At 46.0% G+C, this 25,619-nt stretch overlaps 1 protein-coding gene across 9 annotated transcripts in view; it reads right to left on the minus strand.

Annotated features, from left to right (window-relative positions):
• The window catches only part of disp1 (dispatched homolog 1 (Drosophila)), a 401,131-nt gene that overhangs the window by 12,105 nt on the left and 363,407 nt on the right, over window positions 1-25,619 (minus strand). For 8 of the 9 annotated variants that reach the window (XM_087984346.1, XM_087984367.1, XM_043687317.2 and 5 more), the window contains 4 exons: window positions 18,645-18,737; window positions 16,400-16,523; window positions 12,968-13,095; window positions 3,963-4,060 (listed from right to left, as the gene is read on the minus strand). In XM_087984346.1, coding sequence (XP_087840472.1) covers window positions 3,963-4,060; window positions 12,968-13,095; window positions 16,400-16,523; window positions 18,645-18,737 — 443 coding nt within the window. The remainder of the gene's footprint in view (window positions 1-3,962; window positions 4,061-12,967; window positions 13,096-16,399; window positions 16,524-18,644; window positions 18,738-25,619) is intronic. The other variant, XM_087984348.1, reaches the window with a different exon arrangement.

The raw sequence follows: 25,619 nt of genomic DNA on the forward strand, positions 1-25,619 counted from the left end.
TAACATGTTCGGAAATATTATACATACATACAGATGTACAGCACGGAAACAGCCCCTTCGGTCCAACCCGTCCATGCCGACCAGATATCCCAATCCACAATCTGGTCTCACCTGCCAGCACCCGGCCTATATCCCTCCAAACCCTTCCTATTCATAGTTACCCACATGCCTTTTAAATGCTGCAACATGTCTGAGACGTGGCATGAGAACACAGAAGCAGGGACACTCCCAATGCACCAGGCAGCCCTCAGGTCATTGACAGATGCAATGCACACAAGTATTTCAGTGTCCTGTTCATTCATGAGATCTCCGACACCAACTCCCCACTCCCCCACCCAGATAAACACAGCACTGGCATCCACTGTATTTTGCTTTGATTTATCCTTACTTTTCTGATAATTTCCTCTCATAAGAAAGTACAACATTCCATTCAGTTTGTTGCTCCTGCAGTACCATAAGGCCATAAGACAGAGGAGCAAAAATTAGGCCTGTCAGCCGATCAGTCTGCTCCGCCATTTAATCATGGCTGGTAAGTGTTTCAACCCCATTCTCCCACTTTCTCCCAGCAACCCTTGATCCCCTTGATACTCAAGAACCTATCTATCTCAGTCTTAAATATACTCAATGACCTGACCTCCACAGCCTTCTGTGGTTGTGAATTCCATAGATTATCCACTCTCTGGCTGAAGGAGCTTCTCCTTATCTCCATTCTAAAATGTCTTCCCTTTACTTTAAGGCTGTGGCCTTGGGTCCTAGTTTTCCCTATCATTGGGAACATCTTCCCAACATCCACACTGTCTAGGCCATTCAGTATTCCGCAAGTTTAGAGTCAGAGGTGTACAGCATGGAAACAGACCCTTCGGTCCAACCCGTCTATGCCAACCAGATATCCCAACACAATCGAGTCCCACCTGCCAAAACCCGGCCCATATCCTCCAAACCCTTCCTATTCATATACCCATCCAAATGCCTCCTAAATGTTGCAATTGTACCAGCCTCCACCAATTCCTCTGGCAGCTCATTCCATACACGTACCACCCTCGGTGTGAAAATGTTGCCCCTTAGGTCTCTTTTATATCTTTCCCCTCTCACCCTAAACCTATGCCCTCTAGTTCTGGACTCCCTGACCCCAGGGAAAAGACTTTGCCTATTTATCCTATCCATGCCCCTCATAATTTTGTAAACCTCTATAAGGTCACCCCTCAGCCTCCGACACTTCAGGGAAAACAGTCCCAGCCTGTTCAGCCTCTCCCTATAGCTCAAATCCTCCAACCCTGACAACATCCTTGTAAATCTTTTCTGAACCCTTTCAAGTTTCACAACATCTTTCCGATAGGAAGGAGACCAGAATTGCACGCAATATTCCAACAGTGGCCTAACTAATGTCCTGTACAGCCGCAACATGACGTCCCAACTCCTGTTCTCAATACTCTGACCAATAAAGGAAAGCATACCAAACGCCTTCTTCACTATCCTATCTATCTGTGACTCCACTTTCAAGGAGCTATGAACCTGCACTCCAAGATCCCTTTGTTCAGCAACACTCCCTAGGACCTTACCATTAAGTGTATACGTTCTGCTAAGATTTGCTTCCCCAAAATGCAGCACCTCTCATTTATCTGAATTAAACTCCATCTGCCACTTCTCAGCCCATTGGCCCATCTGGTCCAGATCCTGTTGTAATCTGAGGTAACCCTCTTCGCTGTCCACTACACCTCCAATTTTGGTGTCATCTGCAGACTTACTAACTGTACCTCTTATGCTCACATCCAAATCATTTATGTAAATGACAAAAAGTAGAGGACCCAGCACCGATCCTTGTGGCACTCCAGTGGTCACAGGCCTCCAGTCTGAAAAACAACCTTCCACCACCACCCTCTGTCTTCTACCTTTGAGCCAGTTCTGTATCCAAATGGCTAGTTTTCCCTGTATTCCATGAAATCTAACCTTGCCAACCAGTCTCCCATGGGGAACCTTGTCAAACACCTTACTGAAGTCCATATAGATCACATCTACTGCTCTGCCCACATCAATCCTTCTCTGATATTTCTTCAAAAAACTCAATCAAGTTTGTGAGACATGATTTCCCACGCACAAAGCCATGTTGACTATCCCTAATCAGTCTCCTTACCTTTCCAAATACATGTATATCCTGTCCCTCAGGATTCCTCCAACAACATGCCCACCACCGAGGTCAGGCTCACCGGTCTATAGTTCCCTAGTTTGTCCTTACCACCCTTCTTAAACAGTGGCACCACGGTAGCCAACCTCATGTCTTCCGCCACCTCACCTGTGACTATTGATGATACAAATATCTCAGCAAGGGGCCCAGCAATCATTTCACTAGCTTCCCAGAGTTCTTGGGTACACCTGATCAGGTCCTGGGGATTTATCCACCTTTACCCGTTTCAATTAGATGCCCCTTCATCCTTCTAAACTCCGTTGAGTGTAGACCCAGGCACCTGGGACCATTTGCGTGATCCTTGCATAAAACCATGGTGACTATCCCTAATCAGTCCTTGCCTTTCCAAATGCATGTAAATCCTATCTTTCAGAATCCCCTCCAACAACTTACCCACCACCGATGTCAGACTCAAGTCGATAGTTCCCAGGCTTCTCCTTACAGCTTTTCTTAAACAATGGTCCAACATTAACCACCCTCCATTCTATTGGCACCTCACCCGTGGTTATAGATGATACAAATATTGCCTTCCAAACTTCCCACAATGTCCTGAGATACACTTGGTCAGATCACAGAATTATCCACTTTTATGTTTTCGAAGACCTCTAGCACTTCCTCTTCTGTAACGTGAACTTTTTTCAAAACATCAATATTTATTTCCCGGAGTTCCATGGTCTCCAATTCTTTCTTCACAGTAAAGACTGACATGAAATATTCATTTACTATCTCTTCCATCTCCAGCGGTTCAACTCAAAGACGACCTTGTTGATCTTTAAGGGGCCCTACTCTCTCTCCCTAATTGCTCTTAGTGTATTTATAGAATTTCTTTGGATTATCCTTAACCTTACCTGCCAAGGCTATCTCATGTCCCCTCTTTGTTGTCCTGATTTCCCTCTTAAGAATGCCCCTACGCTCTTTATATTCTTCAAGATTAATTTGTCTAGATCTAATGTATGATTCGTTTTTATTCTGACTAAAACCGCAATATATTTTTTTATCCACTGTTCCCTACACTTTCCAGCCATATCTTTTACTCTCACGGGACATATTGCCTCTGACCTCTCGTAATTACATTTTTGAAAGCCTTCTACTTGTCAGACATCCCTTTCCTGCGAACAGTCGGTCCCAATCAATTTTTGTAAGTTCTTGTCTCATACCATTAAAATTTGCCTTACTCTAATTAAGAAATGTAACTTTTATGGAAGGCTTATCCTTTTCCATAACAATTTTAAAACTAATAGAATCATGATCACTAGTCCCAAAGTGTTCCCCTCCTAATACTTCAGTCACTTGCCTTGCCTTATTTCCCACCAGAAGGTCACGATTTGCTCCTTCTCTAGGAGGAACATTTACATATTGAACATTATTATAATGTTACTTTCCTGTACATATTTTCATTATCTGCTCCAGGATCTCTTTATGTTTTAATCTCTGACAGCCACTACGGCACTGTCATTCCCCATTTCCTGCTGTTTTTAATTCTGACCTTGATCAGCTAGCTGAACCCCAGGACAGGAGCTGGTGATAAACAAGTAAATTCAGCAAAAGAATCATCCCAACTCTTAGCCTCCACTTGGCTTTAGAATGTGCTTGTTTAGATAGCTCTCATCAGGCGAACTGCAGGGTTAGAAGACATGAGCCAAGTTAGACATAGCTTCCACTTCAGGTGGTCAACAACAGCCAGGCTGCAGATCTCCATAAAACCCTGATCAATGCTACTGGAGTTAGATTCAGTGTTTCAACAAAGGCCAAGTGACTCTACCACGAGTATGGCACTTACTGGGAACATCACAGAAGAAGCTGTCCTTGTGGAAATTCCACTCTGCCTGCCGCTTGTCTCTGTCGTAGGGATCATCTGACCATCGGTCATCTCGATGACTTGGTGAAAACAGAAAGAAATCATAAAATGAAGAAACTTTGCTATAATTAAATGAGTGGGCTTCGTTTACTTCTCTGTACTTCTCTCATTTTAAAACTGTATAAGAATGCAAGTCTGTCGGAGGAGGTCAGAAACCAGAAATAGTTAGATCATGGTAGGCACCAGTTGATTGTTACGATTTAAAAAAAAAACACACCCACAGGGCAGAAACTATTGCTGGTCATACTGATGAATGAATGCAGATTCATTCACAGAATGCTCACTGTGTAAAAGGAGGCCATTGGGCCCACACTATCTGTACTCTCCCTGTGTCTTTCCATCATAACTCTGCACATCATTTCTGTTTAAATAACCTTCCAATGTCTTCCCAATTGCCACAAGTGAACCTGTCTTTACCCCACTTCCAGACGGAGCATTCCTTAAAGGATGCCAGCAAGTCACTTCGATTCTCCCTTCACCAAACCATGCTGACCCTTCCCATTCAATCCGCATTTTTGTATGCAACTATTAATTCCATCCCGAATAATTCTGGAAATTACCCCACTACTGACGTTAAACAGAGTGGTCTGATCTTTATAACTTTTACAACCAATCCAGGGAAGACAGAAGAAAGACTATGAATGCCTCTTCAATTTCCATTCTCACATCTTTCAATATCCTTGGATGTATCTTGCCTGACTCTGATGCTGTATTGACTTTAAATACCAACTGTTCATCCAATACCTCATCAATTTTAAACCCTCCCAGTGATTGAATTTCCTCCTCAGTCATTATGGCTCAGCCAGCATCGGTTTTATAGGTAAAGACAGATGGAGAGTACTCATTTAACACCTCAAACATGCCTCTCATTTCGGAATGTAAATCCCCTTTGGTCTTGAATTGACCCTGTTCCTCCTTCTAGCACTCTCCTATATTGATATTGTGGCCGGACAGGTTGCTCAAATTAATGAATTTATGATGGATTTACAAAGATTGGACAAGGCATGCTGGGAAATGAAGGCCAGCCTTGACCAAAGTGGCTGTGGTAATAAACATGCTGCAGAATCAAGACGGGGTGTAGCTACCAATGAACAGTTTGCATTCGACCCAGAAGCTGCAGACCCTACAATACACACCCAAATTTGGGTTTGAATGGAGTCAATGGAATGGCATCCTCAGCGCGATTGGAAACACCGAGGTGTGTACCAGACACCGGGGCACCTCACACCCTTATTTAGAGGAGGCTACGTGTGCCCAGCACCTCCAGGAATGGATGCCTAAGGACCACCATACTATCAACATGCCCCAGCCTGGTTGGGTCTGATTGATCAGGGTGATCAAGCTTGGTCAATCTATTGGTGAACAGTGAAGACTCTCCCAAAAGGGCACAAAGACTTTCAGGCAAAAGAATCATCACCACACCACGCTCAGGGCAGTAACTCAAGAGCAAGACGACACCCCTGGGACCACCTGGAGAAGACGACCAGATGATCATTGCCACGTAGAGCACAGCCAAGCTCTAGTGTGGCGGGATATCATCCAGAGTTAAGCTCAAGCACAAGATAGCACTTGTCGTGAAAATTGTTCATTTTATTGTGACAGTATTAATTCTGTCAAATAAATGAATATTACTGTTTATTGTTATGAAGAGTCGACTCATGAGTTAAAACACTCCGTGTGGCACACACAAGGTGCATATAGACGACTTTGGGATTTCGTTTTATGTTAGCTGTCAGTGTTCTTCCATGATCTCTCTTTGCTTTTTCACTTTCTTTCTGAACTTGCTGTATTTAGTTTGGTTCTCAACTACTACCCAATACCTGACACAAGAACACCTTTCCTTCATTTCTATCTCCTTTGTCACCGAAGGAGCTCTGGATTGTATGTTTAATCTCTTTGTTTTGCAAAAAGCATTTGCTCTCCATCAGTCTTTGGTGGTGAAAGCCCTGATATAAGGGGCTGTCCCCTCAACTAGTGTTTGCTAATATTTCGAATCACTATTTTCAGCTTAGCATGTTATACCCATGTATGAGTGAGCATTTAACAACAGATAGTAGGAACATAGGGTTCAGAGGGACACAGTTCCTGAGGTGTGGTCAAGAAAATTTGCCTCACAGCGCCAGAGACCCGGGTTCAATTCCTGACTCAGGCGACTGACTGTGTGGAGTTTGCACATTCTCCCCGTGTCTGCGTGGGTTTCCTCCGGGTGCTCCGGTTTCCTCCCACAGTCCAAAGATGTGCAGGTCAGGTGAATTGGCCATGCTAAATTGCCCGTAGTGTTGGGTAAATGTCGGGGTATGGGTGGGTTGCGCTTCGGTGGGTCGGTGTGGACTTGTAGGGCCAAAAGGGCCTGTTTTCATACTGTAATGTAATCTAATCTAATCTAATCTAAAAATTTTCTACAGCGGTATATTTCAACCCAAGGAGAAAACAAGCACTGTTAGACAGGGGTTTTGGGAATGAGCTTGATCCGAGTGAATCATGTACTAGCAGTTAATATTTAAGGGAAAGCGTTCATTGAACCATAAGGTTCAGGCTGGCGATCATAACATGGAGCAAAGTGGAGTAAGAATAATCAACTCAGGACAATTTAACTTCAGTGGGGAGAGAATGGATCTGACCCAGATAAACTAGAATCAAAGATTGGATGACAGAACTGTGACTGAGCAATAGGCTGCTTTTAAAAAAAGAGATAGTTTGGGTAAATTCAAGGTGTATTCCCTTAAAGGGAGAAGGTGGTGCAAGCCATCCAGAGCTCCCTGAGATACCTGGTTGGCATGGATGGGTTGGACTGAAGGGTCTGTTTCTGTGTCTGTATGACTCTATGACAAAGTGTGCTCATGACAGATGTCAGAAGCTAATACAAATAAAAGCTCAGCTGAACACGGAAAGTTCAGAGAGGAACTGTAAAAATCTTCACCGAATTGAGGATCAGGAAAGAGAGTGAGAGAAGAGAATGACAGTCAACACAAAATGTGTTCAGCTGGTATACAAACAGTAAAAGGATGGTAAAGGGACTGGAACTGATAAGCGAACAAAGAGGTAATTTATTCACGAAGGGAGAGGGGGTGGCTGAGGTATTAAATGGATATTTTCCATCCACCTCTCCCAAGGAAAAGATGCTGCACAAATCACAGTGAAAGAGAAGGTGGTTCAGACACTTGAAAGGTTTAAAGTTACTAAGGAAAATGTATTGAATAGGTTGTCTGTACTTAAACTTGATAAAGTACCAAGAGCTGAGGGAACTGAGCAACTGAGAGAAATGAAAGTGGAAGGTGCACAGGCTCTGTCCATAATTTACAGCCTTCTTTAGACTCCAGGATGGTGTAAGGAATTGCAAATTTTATCCCCTTGTGGGGTGATTTATATTGAAGTTTTCTTAGATTTTGAATTTTAAACTAGTGGCATGTGAATACTGATACCTTGTTGTGAAGGCGTTTAAATATTAATTCAGTCAGTCTTTCCAGAACCATAATTTTAAACCACTTCTGGTGCTTCCAAGAGTGTTAATGGAAGTTTTTTTCATACTGTCAGGGTTTACGACTGGAGAGAGAAAATATCAAGCCATTAGCACAGCAGAATCTAGGATGAGCAAGTCTGTTTTAAGTTTAGTCCAAATGTTTCTGGGCAGTTAAAAGGAGACCTCACTGAAGTTAGACACAAGTATAGAATTTCCTGTAAAAAGGAAATAAGTTACCTCGGTCTAATAGATGATGTTTCTAAGAATGTCCAGACAAGCAGAAGCCTGCCTTAGTTATTTATAATTGAGAAAGTCTAAGACCTCAGACGAAGAGGGTCTATAGCTCACAGGGAGAAAGTTAGGACTGCAAATGCTGGAGATTAGAATCGGGAGTGTGGTGCTGGTACCTCCCCCCCTCCCCACCTTTTCTTCCACTACATCGATGACTGTATCAGCACTACCTTGTGCTCCCACGTGGAAGTTGAACAGTTCATCAAATTCACCAACACCTTTCACCCCAAATTCACCTGGACCATCTCAGACACCGCCCTTCCCTTCCTGGACCTCTCCACTTCCAGTGATCGACTAACCACAGACATCTACCTCAAATCCAACGACTACCACAGCTACCTGGACTACATCTCCTCCCACCCTTCCTCTTGTAAAAATCCCATCCCTTATTTCCAATTCCTCTGCCTCCACTGCATGTGCTCCCAGGATGACCAATTCCACCACAGAACATCCCAGATGGCCTCCTTCTTCAAAGACCGCAATTTCCCCTCCCATGTTGATTGATGATGCCCGCCAGTGCATCTCCTCCACTTCCCACACCTCCGCCCTTGAACTCCTCCTTTCCAATTGCAACAAGGATAGATTCCCCCCCCGCCCCCCGGTCCTTACCTTCCACCCCAGCAACCTCTGGATACATCACAGCATCTTCCACCACTTCCACCAACTGCCAACAGACTCCACCACGAGGGATATATTTCCCTCCTCACCCCTGTCTGTGTTTTGGAGAGACCATTCCCTCTGCAACTCCCTTGTTAGGTCTATGCCCCCCATCAGCCCTCACCTCACCCCCAGCACCTTCCCCTGCCAACGCAAGTAGTGCAAAACCTGCACCCGGACCTCCCCCGTCACCTCCATCCAAGGCCCCAAAGGATCCTTCCGCATCCAACAGAAATTTACCTGTACCTCCACACGTCATCTACCGTATCAGTGGCACCCGATATGGTCTCCTCTACATCGGGGAGATAGGATGCCAACTTGCGGATCATTTCAGAGAACATCTCTGGGACACCTGCACCAACTGACCTCACCGCCCAATGGCTGAACACTTAACTCCTCCTCCCACTCTACCAGGACATGCAGGCCCTGGGCCTCCTCCACTGCTAAACCCTAACCACCCGATGCCTGGAAGAAGAACACCTCATCTTCCACCTTGGAAGCCTACAACCACATGGGATCAATGTGGATTTCACCAGCTTCCTCATTTCCCCTCCACCCATCTTATCTCAGTCCCAAGCCTCCAACTCAGCACCGCCCTCTTGACCTGTCCATCTTCCTTCCCACCTATCTGCTCCACCTCCCACCTATCTGCTCCACCCTCCTCTCTGACCTATCACATTCATCCCCCACCTTCTTCTACCTATCACATTCTCAGCTACCTTCCCCCCCCAGCCCCACCCCCCTCCCATTTATTTCTCAGCCCCCCCGATCCACAAGTCTCATTCCTGATGAAGGGCTCATGCCTGAAACATTGATTCTGCTGCTCCTCAGATGCTGCCTGACCAGTTCACAGCTCACAGGACTAGAACTGAAAAGAAGCAGTTATGAAAAACCTATAGATTTGCTGGAGAAGGAATTTCCCTGAACTTTTGAAAAACTGTAATATGATGGCATTGGGGAGTAGATGAGATTTTGTATTTCTTTCAAACTGTGTTATATGTGGACAATTTGGTTTTTTATTAATTTAAGTAATAAACTCCTGTCTTATTGTTAAAACCAAATCTGGAGAGTGTGCTTACGCTGTGACCATCATGTTAATTTAAAGGAAAACATGACTGATCAGGCCAGATTTCATTTTAGAATTTGACTGTCCAGTGGTAACATCAACTGGGATTAGAACACTTGCTCAAAAAATGGTGTAATGATAAGCTCAGCAACTACATTTATGCTAGACTGAATTATGTAGAACAAAACTAAGTCAATTAATACTTCCAAAGAGGAGTTACAGTGTGATTGAAATGTCATCTGTTTCCCTCTCCACAGATGCTGCCATACCTGAAGTTTACTCTTCAAATGAATAGCTATTTGACCAATTAGGTTAATTAAAGAAAGACAATGTGAACTTGTTAAAGGCAAATTATGTTTACTATCACGCTCGAGTTTTTTGATGAGATACAGATTTGGATGGTGAGGTCAATGTCAGTGTTGTAGCATATACAAACTTTCAAAGGCATTTGATAACATGCCACCGATGAGTGATAAAGCAAAGTGTGCAGAGGACTGTGAAATACTGCAGAGGGAAATAGATAGTTTAAGTGAGTGGGCAAAGGTCTGGCAGATGGAGTACAATGTTAACAAATGTGAAGTCATCCATTTTGGTAGGAATAACAGTAAAAAGGACTATTACTTGAATGGTAAAAAATTCCAGCATGCTGCTGTGCAGAGGGGCCTGGGTGTCCTTGTGCATGAAGAACAGAAGGTTGGTCTGTAGGTGCAACAGATAATTAAAACAAATGGAATTTTGTTCTTCAATGTTAAAGGGATTGAGTTTAAAAGCAGGGAGGTTATGTTTCAGCTGTACAGGGTGCTGCTGAGGCCACACCTGGAGTATTGCGTGCAGCATTGGTCCCCTTACTTGAGAAAGGATATACTGGCACTAGAGGGAGAGCAGAAGAGGTTCACTCGGTTGATTCTGGAGTTGAGGGGGTTGGCTTTTGAGGAAAGACTAAGTAAACAGGGATTATATCCATTGGAATTTAGAAGAATGATTGGGGAATCTTATAGAAACATATAAGATTGTGAAGGGAATAGATACGATAGAAATAGAGAGCATGTTTCCACTGGTGGGTGAAACTGGGACAAGACGGCACAGCCTCGAAATTGGGGGGAGCAGATTTAGGACTGAATTGAGAAGGAACTTCTTATCCCAGAGAGTTGTGAATCTGTGGAATTCCCTGCCTAGTGAAGTAGTTGTGGTTTTCTCATTGAATGCTTTTAAAGCTAAGAGAGATAATCTTTTGAACAGTAAAGGAATTAAGGGTTACGGTGAGAGGGTGAGTAAGTGGAGCTGATGCCACAAAAGATCAGCCATGATCTTATTCAATGGTGGAGCAGGCTCAAAGGGCCAGACGGCCTATTCCTGCTCCTAGTGCTTATGTTCTAGAGTAGGTTCGAGCCTATCAGAGTTGAAAAACTGTAGTGCTGGAAAAGCACAGCAGGTCAGGGAGCATCCAAGGAGCAGGCATAAGCCCTCCATCGGGAACGTATGAAGCACTGATGAAGGGCTTATGCTCCTGCTCCTCAGATGCTGCCTGACCTGCTGTGCTTTTCCAGCACCACACTTTTTGACTCTGATCTCCAGCATCTGCAGCCCTCACTTTCTTCGAGCCTATCAGAGATCAAGGAATAAAAGGGACTGCAGTAAAATGGTTACAAAATTGGTTGAGGAATAAGAAGCAAAGAGATAATAGTTGTTTATCACACTGGGAAAAGTTTTACATCGGATGTACCCGGGGTTAGTGTTAGAACCACTGCTTTGTTTGAACTATATGAATGATTGAGATGTATTGTGAACTGTGAGGTGGATAGGGTAGAATTTCAAATGGAGACGGATAGATTTTGAAATAGACAGACCAGTGACAGGTGAAATTTAATGATTCATGTTGGCAGGAACACCACGAAGAAACAATGTAAAGTAAAGGACACAATTGCAAAGATGTAACAGGAAGTGATAGTGTACATGTGCATAAGTCATGGAACGTGGCAGGACAAGTTAAATCATGAAGCATCTTCATGAGGAGAATAAAGTACAAAAAGCAAGAAAGCTGTGGTAAAACTGAGTAAAATATTGGCTCAGCTTCATTGGCACCACACTTTATAAAGGATATGAAAGTGTAAAAGAGAATACAGAAAAGATTGACAAGATTTTTCCATGAATGAGGAACTTGAGTTACATCAACAGATTGGAGAAGGTGGGACTGTTTCTTCAAGCAATTTGATCGACGTATTGATTGTAATATTTTTAAGGTCAAATTAGATTGAATCTCCAGATAATGGAAATCTCAGGGTACAGTGATAAGCAGGAAAGTAAAATCGAGGCCGAAATGATCAGGATCTTATTAATTGGTGGAGCTGGAGTCAAAACAGCCTCCACCAGTTCCTTACTCATCATGTTCAAAATCATGAGGGGTCTGGACAGAATAGTGACGGAGAAACGGTTCCTGTTGGTGGTAGCATTGAGAACCACAGACTCAGGGTTAAAGCAAGGAAGCAATGGTGACATGAAAAGAAAGTTGTGACCACCTTTTGAGTGGTTAAGGTCTGGAATATACAGTGTCAGTGGAAATTGGACCATCATCTGAAAGATAAGAAAGTGCAGGGCTACAGGAAGACGACATTGATGAATTGTACATTCTGATAATCAGCGTACATATGACAGGCTTATTGGATCATTCTGGACTGGAGCCATTCAAGGATTCTATAATTAAAGAATACAAAAGCTTCACAGCCAATTAGCTATTTTCCCTCCATAAATGTCTCACTTTGTTGATCTTTCCCCTTGAATACGTGATGTATTATTCTTCCCCAATTCAAGCACTCTTACTGCACAGTTTAATAAAAGATTTCCCAACATCAAATTCATAGAATCCCTACAGTATGGAAGCAGGGCATTCGGCCCATCAAGTCTACACTGACCTCTCACTGAACAACATCCCTCTTATCCTTGCAACCCTGCATTTCCCATGACTAATCCACCTAATCTGCACAACCCTGGACACTCTGGGAAATTTAGCGTGGTCAATCCATCCTAACCAACACATGTTGGACTGTGGGAGGAAACTGGAGGAGCTGGAGGAAACCCACACAGACACAGGGAGAATGTGCAAACTCCACGCAATCACCCAAAGATGGATTCGAACCCAGGTCCCCGGCGCTGAGAGGCAGCAGCGCTAACCACTGAGCCACCGTGCCACCATAATTGTCCTGCTGTGAAACTAATAATGAACCACAAAGTACATTTTCATGGAAAATACAATGATCTGGTCATTTCACAGGAAAAGTGCAATCACTGTCAAGTACAACCCTTTCTTGAAGCTTTCATTAGCAGCACATCTTTTCTTCAATGCAAGCGGTATTTGTGACACAAACACAGTCTGGCCAATTTGTTCCCATTGCTCTGTGTTTTTTACATGGGACCACAGATTTTTACACAATCGTTTTACTGCAGTATCTCACTTACCTTTTGGCTTGTTCCTCTGCGTATTTGAAAGGATAATTTGCAAGTGTTGCTTGATACCCTGTGTTTTTCACCATGTTATTCCAGGTGACCAATCTCTGGCCAATCGCTGTTCCTCTCGGCTCAAAGCCCTACAAATATTTGAAAACTGAACATGAACCTTTTTATTATTCAATCGTTTGGCAACAAGTGCTTCATCTTGCCCTTATAAAGTCCAACCTCATGTGCCACTGTCACATACCAGGCAGTGTTTCCAATGTGTTCAGGGTGTCTTTGCTCACTCCTCCCGCCAGTGCTACTGCATTTGTACTGGCTCCTGCTACCCTCTGCTTTCTCTCTTTAGGCACCATCAGATGAAAGACTTGCATGGAATTGAAATTATTGTTGGGTGCAGATTAGCGCCAACATAGACTAATGGGGGTTGCTGAAATCTGTGTGGATTTCTGCTTGAAGTCTGAGTGGAATGGACAAACAGCATGACCATCAAACCCCATGAGGTCATGTCATTCACACACAAACAGGGCTGTTCTGCAGGGGTCATATAATTATGTTGATTCCCTTTCCCTTCCATCACATTCAATGAGTCCTCACCCAATCGTAGAACATCTTATACAATCATAGACTTGTACAGCATGGAATTGACCCTTCGGTCCAACTCATCCATGCTGACCAGATATCCTAAATTAATCTAGTCCCATTTGCAAGGATTTGGCCCATATCCCTCCAAACCCTTCCCATTCATATTCCCATCCAGATGCCTTTTAAATGTTGTAATTGTATCAGCCTCCACCACATTCTCCAACAGCTCATTCCATACACACGCCACCCTCTGTGTGAGAAAGTTGCCCTTCAGGCCCCCTTTAAATCTTTCCCTTCTCACCTTAAACCTATGCCCTCTAGTTTTGGACCCCCCCCCCCCCCCCCACCCTGGGAAAAAGGTCTTGACTATTCACCTTATGTCCCTCATGATTTTATAAATCTCTATAAATTCACCCTCAGCCTCAAATGCTCCGGGGAAAATAGCCCCAGCCTATTCAGCGTCTCCCCATAGCTGCTCAGGATCAGCTAGGTGAACAGAGACCCGGGAATGAAACTGGGAAGTTGTTAGCTTTGCTTAGTCACCAAGGAAACAATTGTTTGGGGAAATTTTTGGTACAATTGAATTATGCTCCACTGGCCTCTGCCTCACCTCTCCATACAATAACCTTGTGGAAGGAAAACAGGGGTCTGAAAATATCTCCCATTCATAGAGCTAGTCACAACATTGGACTGATCAATCCAATTCTTCTAGTTGCATTCTTCCCAGGATCCTGTAGGTGGCAATATCAAACAGCAAACGATCCAAATGTTCTACTGAATTGTCAGCCACATCAGAGGAAACTCATCCCAGTCTTTAGCAAGCTCTTGTCATTATGTGATGTACTTTCAAATTGCTCATTTTAATCAGCTGAGAGTAGAACAATCCAATTACATCGTATAAACATCAGAAGACTGCTCACATATTTAGTTTCCAAACATTGGTCAGTTCACAGCTCTCCAAAATTACAGAATTGTACAATATAGGAGGCCATTCGCTCTATCATGGTCATGCTGGCTTTCTGAAATCTATCCAATCAGTCCCATTCTCTGGATCTTTCCCGATAGCTGAACAAATCTTCCCTGCAAATATTTGTACACTATCCTTTTGAATCTTATTAAGCCTGTTTTCACCTTTCGGGCAGAAGATTCACATCATAACATTGCATTGTTAACACGATGATTTCTGATTCTTTACTTCATTATTGTGAACCACGAGCTTTGGTAAAAAGCTCTCAATATCTCTTTAAACAATTCACTCCTGAAAGCAGCGAGATGCTCTGCTTGCAAATAAAAGCAGTGCCCCATTTGTGCACAGCTCCCTTCACAAACTCTACGGGATAGATTGCTAAGCTCATTTTTAGCAGTTTTAAAGTAGCCAGGTCATTGCAAGAGGCCCTCAAATTAAACAAAGTACTGTAGATGCTGCAAATGTGGAATGAAGATAAAATGCTGGAGAAACTCATCAGGTCTGGCAACATCTATGAAGAGACAAGTGGATTTTAAAAACTGAAAGACACATCAGTCTAGAAATAAAAGGTGAAAGAACTGCGGATGCTGTAAATCAGAAATAAAAACAGAAATTGCTGGAAAAGCTCAACAGATCTGGCAGCATCTATAGCGAGAAGTCAGAGTAACATTTCGGGTCAAAAGACCCTTCCTCAGAACGGTGTTCTGAGGCTGCCAGAGCTGCTGAGTTTCTCCAGCACTTTCTGCTTTTATTTCGGCAGGGGACTGTATTTTGCAGTGGATTGTTATGGAATATTGAGTGACCTCCATTTAACATCGCTACCAAACAGGTGACAGTAGTAGCTTTGAACTAACACCCCTCCTGAAGAGAAACAGTGAAGCTCCAGCAATGATCTGAACAAGCAGCATTGCCGACAGCAACTGGATTATCTGAGTACAATCCTCACTGTTTATTCAGCTGTCACTAGCTCTTGCTAAATACATCAAGGCAGCACAATATAGCTACTGGAATTGGAGTTGGAGTCTTAATTGCTCTGGGTTGAATGCTGAACTGTATGTCACTCCACTCACATTTAACAGTGATGGTGATTTGATCTTGACTGGTCTGACTAACTATTCCTGAATCAAACAGTGTCTGTTCCTCTCAGCCCACCTCATTACTTCTTTTCTTGTTGTCTCAGCATTGTAACTTCTATCTAAATTCTCAGGTTTGACCTCTCATGGTGTTGAGCTGACTGGTGTCTCCACTGTCATCAACAAACATGAACTGTCTGGGAGTGGGGTCACAGACAAAGGCATAATCCCATGTGCATGCTGAACTCGGTAAGGGGTCCACACATTTTTGGGGAGAGGAACTTTGGTGAGGTGTGGGGAGAGGGAATATGGGTTTCTGTGACTGGACTTCTTCCCTGTGACTGGTGCAGACTGTGCCAGGTTTAAGGTGGGCATGTATTGAGAGTGGCAGCTGGAGGTTTGTTGGATAGATGGTGAGCCTCATTGACCAGAGTGTCCATTCCTACTGTGGTACAGTAATATATATAAATAAATATCTGACATTTATGAGCAATCAATTCAGTTGGAAAAAGTAGGTGTGCTGTGGAATTGTTTGTCTCACTGAAGTATTCCTTGATACTGAAAAGGTTGGGAACAATTATTCCACAGACTGAGATATCTTCAAGAATCAGAACCAATTAGCTTTCAAATCTGTTGAATCATTTGCAACAGTTGGACTCTCATCAAAGCGGCAATAGCACAAAAAGACAAGCCATCGAATTCCGGCCCCAAATTTTCACAGAAGGAACAAACCTCCATGAGGGGGAACAAGGTTGCAATGATCTGTAGAATTCACTGCAATTTCAGTCACAACAGAACGATGGGAGAATCACTCACCAGCAATGGGTCCGAGAAGTCGGGAAGATCTGGTACCAGGATTCCAACCAGTGCACAGATCACAATGAGAACTGTGCATAGCCCTAGGACCACCACTGGCCAGTCAGCTATCAGAGCCGCATAGCTGAAAACAGAAACAGCGTCACTACATCAGATACAGACTACAACAGGCAATTTGCTCATTTGAACTAAAAAAGCACATTCATCTGATCTGGACCCTGGACTTTCAAGACCATTTTGCACAATGAGGAACCTCACATATGGCTTTTTAAAAGGCACCATCAACTGGTGACTGGAATCCCAGTTCCAAAGGCTTTAGTTCTTCAGCACCTGACGGAGTGGTCATTTTTTTCCACGAACTTAAACAATAAAGTTAGCAAATGTCTTTCAAGAGGAATAGATAAAACACTAGATTTACTCTGTTCTTTAAGGGACTTGTCATAGAGTCATAGAGATGTACAGCATGAAAACAGACCTTTTGGTCCAACCCGTCCATGCCGACCAGATATCCCAACCCAATCTAGTCCCACCTGCCAGCACCCGGCCCATATCCCTCCTAACCCTTCCTATTCATATACCCATCCAAATGCCTCTTAAATGTTGCAATTGTACCAGCCTCCACTTCCTCTGGCAGCTCATTCCAAACACGTACCACTCTCTGTGTGAAAACGTTGCCCCATCAGTCTCTTTTATATCTAGTCCCTCTCACCCTAAACCTATGCCCTCTAGTTCTGGACTCCCCGACCCCAGGGAAAAGACTTTGCCTATTTACCCTATCCATGCCCCTCAATTTTGTAAACCTCTATAAGGTCACCCCTCAGCCTCCAGGGAAAACAGCCCCAGCCTGTTCAGCCTCTCCCTATATCTCAAAACCTCCAATCCTGGCAACATCCTTGTAAATCTTTTCTGAACCCTTTCAACTTTCACAACATCTTTCTGATATGAAGGAAACCAGAATTGCGCACAATATTCCAACAGTGGCCTAACCAATGTCCTGTACAGCCGCAACATGACCTCCCAACTCTTGTACTCAGTACTCTGACCAATAAAGGAAAGCATACCAAACGCCTTCTTCACGATCCTATCTACCTGCGACTCCACTTTCAAGGAGCTATGAACCTGCACTCCAAGGTCTCTTTGTTCAGCAACACTCCCTAGGACCTTACCATTAAGTGTATAAGACCTGCTAAGATTTGCTTTCCCAAAATGCAGCACCTCGCATTTATCTAAATTAAACTCCATCTGCCACTTCTCAGCCCATTGGCCCATCTGGTCAAGATCCTGTTGTAATCTTCGCTGTCCACTACACCTCCAATTTTGGTCTCATCTGCAAACTTACTAACTGTACCTCTTATGCTCGCATCCAAATCATTTATGTGAATGACAAAAAGTAGAGGACTTATCTTAGTACTTCTGATAGTACAACAGTAAGTGGATGTTTTAAAGCATTTTGTACTTCTTTTTCAAAATCCCTGTGGCCCCATCCATCTTTAAAGTGGCCCCAATCAGAACCATGAAAGGAACGGTGGACATAGTTGGTGACAATCACTCTACGGGCAGCCTGCTGTTCGGCCTGAAGAAGCATGTTGTTGAAGTCAGTGTTAAATGAGAACAGTTCAATGTTTTCATTTACTGCAACAGGAACAACAATGTGAACAGGAGGTCATTCAATCCATTGAACCTGATCCGCACCATTCAGTGGCACCATGGCTGGTCTGACCATGGCATTAACTCAACATGCCTAGCAGTCCTGCAAGACCTAGATGGGTAATGTTGTAGAACAGAGAAAACCTAGGGGTTCAGGTACATAATTCATTGAAATTTGCATCACAGGTAGACAGGGTGGTTAAGAAAGTGTTTTGCACATTTGCCTTCATTGTTCAGATCTTTGAGTAAAGAAGTTGAAACATTATGTTGAGGTTACACAGGATTTTGGTGAGGCTTCTTCTCATAGAATCCTTACAGTGTGGAAGCATGTCATTCAGCCCATCGAGTCCACACCAACCCTCCAAACAGCATCCTACCCAAACCCACTCTCTTAACCTATCCCTGTAACACTACATTTCCCATGGCTAATTCACCAAGCCTGCACACCTCGAGACACTATAGGTAATTTAGCATGGCCAATCCACCTAACCTGCACATCTTTGGACTGTGGGAGGAAACTGGAGCACCCGGAGGAAACCCATGCAGACACGGAGAGAAAGTGCAAACTCCACACAGTCATCTGAGGGTGGAACTTAACTGTGGTCCTTGGCGCTGTGGGGCAGCAGTGCTAACCACTGGAGTTGCCCTGGAGTACTCTTCTGGAGTATTGCTTGCAGTTCTGTTGGCCCTGCTATAGGAAGAATATTATTAAATTGGAGAAGGTTCAAAAATTATTTGTGAGGATGTTGCTGGGAATGGAGGGTTTGAATTATAAGGAGAGGATGGTTAGGCTGGGACCCTTTTGACTGGAGCATAGGAGGTTGAAGGGTGACTTTACAGAGGTTTATAAAATCATGAGGGGCATAGATAAAGGTGAATAGCAAAAGTATTTTCCCTAGGGTGGGGGGAGTCTTCAAAATTAGGGGGGCAGCTTTTAAGGTGAGAGGAAATTGTTTTAAAAAGGACATTAGGGGCAATGTTTTTATATGGAGTGTGGTTCATATGTAGAACAAACCGCCGGAGGAAGTGGTAGATCTGGGTACAATTACAACACTTAAAGGACATTTGGATAAGTACATGAATATGAAAGGTTTGGAGGGATATGGGCCAGGAGCAGGCAGGAGAGAGGAGTTTACTTTGGGAATATGGTCAGTGTAGACGAGTTGGACCAAAGGGGCTGAGTCCATGCTGTATGACTCCATGACTCTATGAGAACTCTGTCAAACCCAGCCTTGGACAATTTCAATGACTCACTCCTCAACTTCATCTTAAATGAAATAACCCTTGTTCTTAAGCTGTGCTCCCTTGTCCAAGATTCCTCATTGAGGGGCAGTGTTGTTTCAAACCCTTCAGAATCTTGTAATTATAGATAAGGACAAAGATAAAGGTTCTGAATTGGGGAAAGGTCAATTTCATTAGGATAAGATAGAGTTTGGTCATAGTGAACTGGGAGCGGCTACTTGCAGGAAAACCCACATCGGAGCAGTGGGAATCATTCAAAGGGAGACATTCATAGTGAGAGTGTAGGATCAACATATTCCCATAAAGGTAATGGGTGGAGGCAACAAGTGCAGAGAACTCTGCATGGCAAGGATTGGATCAGAAAAAAAACACTTAAGGTAGCAACCAAAGACTACAAACAGTGGATGCTCCCAGAGGAACACAGAAAGGTGCAGGGGCTGCTTAAAAATAAAACAAGTAGAGTGAAGAGGGGAAAATGGAGAAACACTGCTGGCTAACATTAAGAAAAATGCAAAGGCTTTTTATAAGTATGTTAAGAACAAGTGACTCACCAGGGAAAGGTTATAGCGTATTAGGATCAAACGTAGCGATGTGTGTGTGTGGAGCCAGAAGACATAGCTGAGGTTTTAAATGATTTCTTTGCATCTATATTTGCTGCAGAGAAGGACCATGTAAGTCTAGAAATTAGTGAGGGGGGACTGTGATACATTTAAACAATTAGCACTGAGAGGGAAGAAATATTAACTGTTTTAGTGGGCTGGAAAGTGGATAAACTCCCAGCCTACAGTGGGAGACAAAGAGGAATTGCAGCAGCTCAGACACTACTCTGTAGAGAAGGTTGAGCGGGAATTTCATCGAGGTGTACAAAGTTCTGAGGGGCATAGACAGAATAAACAGCCAGAAACACTTCCCCTTAGCAGAGGGGTCAAAAACCAGGGGGGACCATTTTAAGGTGAGGAGGATTAGAGGGTTAGAGGGGATTTTGAGGAAACAGTTTTCTCCCCAGAGGGTTGTGGATATCTGCAACTCCATACCTGAAGGGGCAGTAGAGGCAGGAATCCTTTAGGCATTTAAGTAGTTAGATTGTCATATGAAACCTCACAGCATAAAAAGCAAGAAGTCATATGCTGGAAAATGGGATTTGAAGAGATGGATGTTTGATGATTGGCACAGATATAATGGACCGAGAAGCCTCTTTCAATGATGTAAAAACTCTAAGAATCATATATTTTAACAAGATCACCTCTCATTTTTCTAACAACTGATGAGTATAGGCCCAACTTGTTGAACCTTTCCTCATTTAAGGCAACCCCTAATCTCAAGAATCAGACCATCAAGGCTTCTCTGAACTTACCCCAATCAAACATATCCCTACTTAAGGGAGGAAACCAAAACTGTACTCCAGATATCAGAATATCCTATATAGTTGTCACAAAACTTCCATACTTTTAGATAAATTGAAGCAAATTTCCAAACTGGAAATTTAAGACAGCAACAGGATATACAGAAGATAGTCATGCCATTCTGAATTGTTATTGGAATCAAAGTGTGAACACTTTCTTTCTTCACATATGTTGGCAGACCTGCTGAGTGTTCTCAGCAGTTTCTGTTTTACTCCCTACTTTTGTATTCTATTTCCCTTGCAATAAGGACCAAGGTCAAGATTTTCAGAGATGGAATAAGGGATACTGACATGGCTGGCTCCGTTGCAGGGCTAGACCATTCCTACACTCTGTACTTTTTGCGCAGTCAGGCCAGATAACTCCATGACTCATTGTTCACTGCCCTCAAGAGAGTCAACAACCATTGTCTGGACTTCAAATGGGTTCAAAACACATTGCCCATGCCAGTTTTATGCCAATTCAGCACCCCTCTCACTCCAATGGACCTTTGCACTCTCGGTGCCAACTCTTTCCTCACAATTGATCCGCAATGGCCCTTCACAGTCCATGCCAAGTCAATGCCAATTTATGCCTCTTCCATGCCCATCCACCCAGCAAGCGTTAAATACATAGCCAATGAGCCATATAATACAGTGGCAAGTGTAGAACTGGTGTGAGAGATAGAAATATTCAAATTTTATTTAAAAAGATACTGCTGTTCCTATAACCCTATAAATGTGCCAAAAGGACAGAAAATAAAGTATGAAAAATACAGTCTTGAAAGACTTCATACCTCTTAATCTTGTCCAAACATGCAAGTGCAGCAGGCAATGAAAAAGACAAATGGTAATGAGATGATTCAAGTATAGGGGAAGGGATGCCTGGCTCAGAGCCAGAGCCTCGGGAGAGACCACATCCAGAATACTGTGCTGGCAGGTTTCGATTCCTTATCTGGCTATGGAGGGAGGTTTACCAGACCGACTCCAGGGATGGCAGGACTGATGTATGAGGAGAGATTAGATGGATTAGGACTATATCCATTACAGGTTAGAAGAATGAAGGGAATCTCAGAAATTTATAAAATTCTAAGAGGAATGGACACGTAAATACTAGAATGATTTCTTGGATCAACTCTGGAATGAAATTTCTTCACCCAGAGGATACTGATCCTGTGGAATTCACTGCCACGGAAGGTGTTGGAGGCCAAAATATTGAATATTTCAAGGAGTTAGATATAATTTTTCAGGCTGAAGGGATCAAAGAGTATAGAGAGTGTAATGATTGCAATGAGGTCAGTCACTGGACCTCATGAGACCCCTGACTGGGTTGTTAATCTGGTCCAATCAGGGAGTCCTGACCGACAGAAAAAAACCCAAAACTGTAGTGTGAAGAAAATAAAAAAAAACCGGAGAGTCAGAGGTTCAGGTCACGAGAAAAAAAAAGAACAGGGGTGTCACACATCCTGTTCACTCAGAGCTGGCTTTGAGGGAGCTGGATCAGTGTGTGTGTGTGTGTGTGTGCGTGCGCAAAGACTCTCCTCCTTGACTGTGTCTGAGAGGAAGGGGACTGTCCCTGGACCAGCTGCCCCACATCGAGAGAGCTGAAGGAGGGAAGAAGGAGAAGAAGAAGGAGGAGGAGGAGGAGAAGGAGGAGGCAGAAGGAAGTGAGAGTTCTGAGTCCTGGGCCTACTTTTAGAGCTGCAGCCTGGGCCTCACCCAGGTTAAGGGAGTGTCACTGCTGGTCTCTGGGACCCTGCCCAGACTTGCCTAAGTTGTTACTGCTTGGGGCCTGCCTCACTGCTGCTGCCTGGGACTCGGCTTGGGCCCCTCCCAGGACCTCCACCGCTGCCGTTAGAGGCCCACCTCCACTGCTGCTGCCTGGGACTAAATTTTGGGGCGGCCTGGGACTTGCCTTGGAGACCCTCCCCAGCAGGTCTGCCCTCACCGCTGTGACCAAGGGCCTGCCTAGGACTTGCCCGAGGCCTGCCTCCAACGCTTAGGCCCGCCTCCACCATCGCTGCCTGGGACTAGCCTCGGGGCCCGCCCCACAAGCTCCACCACTGCTACTGCTGCTGCCTGGGACTAAATTTTGTGGCTGCCTGGGACTTGCCTTGGGGACCCTCCCCAACAGGTCTGCCCCCACCGCTGCGACCAAGGGCCTACCTGGGACTTGCCCGAGGCTGGTTTCCACCATTGCTGCCTGTGACTCGCCTTGGACACCTCCCCAGGACCTCCGCCACTGCTGCCAGAGGCCCACCTCCACTGCTGCTGCCTGGGGCCTACCAACATCCAGCAGTAGAGTATGGCAAGCCCAAGGGTCGCAGGGCCCAGCCGCACCTATGCCGGGGTAGCCGCTGCCTTAGGCTCGGCTGCAACCGCACCCCCTTCAGGCACCTGACTAAACGCCTGGGGGTCAAGGCCTGTCCCCACGCCAATATGACAATCGAGGCCTGCTGGCCTTCGTCGCTGCGGCCCGGATGTATGGGAAGGCCAACTTCTCCCTGAACAAGGGTCGTGATCTCCAACATCCCGTCCTTCATTGCCAGTAAGCTCCTTCTTCCCCACCTCAACACCCTGGGGGAGATCCAGTCAGGTGTCCAACCGCTCCTGCTTGGTCTTAAGGACCCTGCCCTGCGGCATGTATACTCCTTCCGACGCAAGGTGTTTATTTGCCTGGCCCGGGAGGAGGTCACCGAGGGCTCCTTTACCCTCCTGAGGGCGCGGCCTACCACATCTTCTGGACAGCGGACGGCGTGTGGTGCCACTTGTGCCACAAGGTGGGGCACATAAGAAAAAACTGCCAACAGCTGAGGGTGGCGCCACTGCACCCACTCCCCCTCCTCCGAAGACTACACCACAAGCCCCAGCAATGGGGGCTAAGCCAAAGGCTTCCAATGCCTCAGCCTCGGATGGGGAAGGGGAGGGCGGGGTGAGCATCTGACCAGCTGGAAGGCGCTCAGGAAAACGCAATGAGTCAGGCCCACCCACAGGGAGACCACCCTATCCCCTTCCCCTACACCTAGCCCATGACCTGCCCCTACAGTTGTGCCAGCGTCACCCCGGCACGGGAACCCTGACCCCCAAACCCGTAGTGATCCTGGCCCCACTGACCCCACACCCACCCCAATACAGAAACCTCTGGCGCTATAACACCTGGCCCAGTGGCCCCCGAGCACAGCCACACCCTGGCACTAACCTGGGGAGAACCACTGCTGCCCTACCTCCTGCAGTGACCGTGTCTCTGGGCCCCAGAGAGGGAACTAGGCCGCTGCCCTGCCCACCATCACCTGATAAATCAGGGGTGGGGCAGGGCAGGAAGTGACACAGCTGACCCTCCCCACCCTGGCCACGCCCCCTGTTTTCCCCCAGCCAATCGTATTACGGGAAAGGCTTGGGGGGGGGGGGGGGGATCTCGGGCCCCATGACCACAAAGGCGGGTGGGGAGGGGAAGGCCCATAAATTGCTCCCTGTTCCTCTGAGGAAGAGGTGTTTGCCCTTAGAGGGGAGAGACATTCTAGCAGTGTGCCGGCAGCGCTGCCCCTCTCCAGGGGATGAGCCAACGGTGCCTCTTGACTGTCCCGCACCGTGGCCCGACATACCCGAACCCTCAGGGGCTACAGCAGGGCCTCCTGCTGCCTCAACTCCTCTGGCCCCTGGGGAGGACTTTAATAACCACATGGGCCGTGGTGCGGGCTACAATGGAGGACCCTTGCTGGGTCGTTGAGCGGTGGAGGGGAGGAAGGTGTTATCCTCGCTCCTCGCTCCTCCCTCCCAGACTGTTTTTCCGGGTGCCTTGGCCCTGGGGGAGGACCTTTTCCCCGAGGAGCTGGGCGTCCCGGCGTCGGGAGAGGAGCGGGGCCCCGAGCCTCTGCTGCCCGATGACCCGAACTTTGGGTGTTCTGGGAAGGGGTGCGCCGAGGAAGGTACCGCCGGTGACCCTGGGGGTGGGGTCGCAGGGGGTTTGAGGCCGGTTGGCGGCGCCGGACCAGCCCCCATCCTCTCGGTGGGGGAGGGGTCGGTGACCGAGGGCGACCTCCCGGAGGAGGGTTCGGGATCGGTGGCGGACACCGGGGACGACGCGGACTCCGTCTGCAGTGACATTTTTGAGTCCCAGGTGACCCCCACCGATCGCCCCCTCATCCCCCTCGAGGAACTCTGGGAATTTGACGAGGAAACTCGGGGTCGCCGGGATAGAACCCAACTGGCGCTCGACCGCTGGAGCTCATTTGAAAGAGTTTACTGGTCGGCCCACGCTGCTCGCCAGGCACCTGGGCTCGACGTAAATGAGCGAAAGCGAGTCAGGAACTTCCTGGGGGCACTCCTGGTGAGAGCGAGGGACCTCTGTGCCCCTCCCTCGTCCTCCCAGTAAATGTGTATATAGGTTTTTAACTGTACTGGTGGTGGTTGCACAACGCTTCCGACATGGAGACAACTATAGCCAGCCTCCACATCAACGGCAGCAGGGAGTCACAGCGCAGATTCCAGACCCTCTCGGTCCTTCGGGACGGGAGGTATGCGGTGTGCTTCCTGCAAGAAACCCACACTACCCCGGGAGATGAAGCCACCTGGCTCCTGGAGTGGCGACGGGGGGGGGTCTACATGAGTCACCTCACCCGCAGATCTGGCGGGGTGGCTATTCTGTTGGCCCCGCATTTTCAGCCGGAGATCTTGGGGGTCAGGGAGCCAGTGCCAGGCCGTTTGCTTCACCTGACGGTTCGGCTGGGGGGCGCGGTGCTTCACTTGGTGAACATCTACGCTCCCCTGGCCGGGCCGAGGCAAGCGAGCTTCTTCTGAGAAGTGTCCGCTCATCTCGGTTCCATCGACGAGAACCAGTGTGTCGTCCTCGGGAGATTTTAACTGTGTCCTCGAGGGCAGGGACCACGGCGGTGCCCACACTGGCTGGGCGTCGGGGAAGAGGTTGGGGGACTTGGTCAAGTCCTTCAACCTGGT

Source organism: Chiloscyllium plagiosum, unplaced genomic scaffold (assembly GCF_037043375.1).
Source record: "Chiloscyllium plagiosum isolate Xiang-an unplaced genomic scaffold, Cpla_swu_hap1 HiC_scaffold_3, whole genome shotgun sequence".
NCBI classification, from domain to species: domain Eukaryota; kingdom Metazoa; phylum Chordata; class Chondrichthyes; order Orectolobiformes; family Hemiscylliidae; genus Chiloscyllium; species Chiloscyllium plagiosum.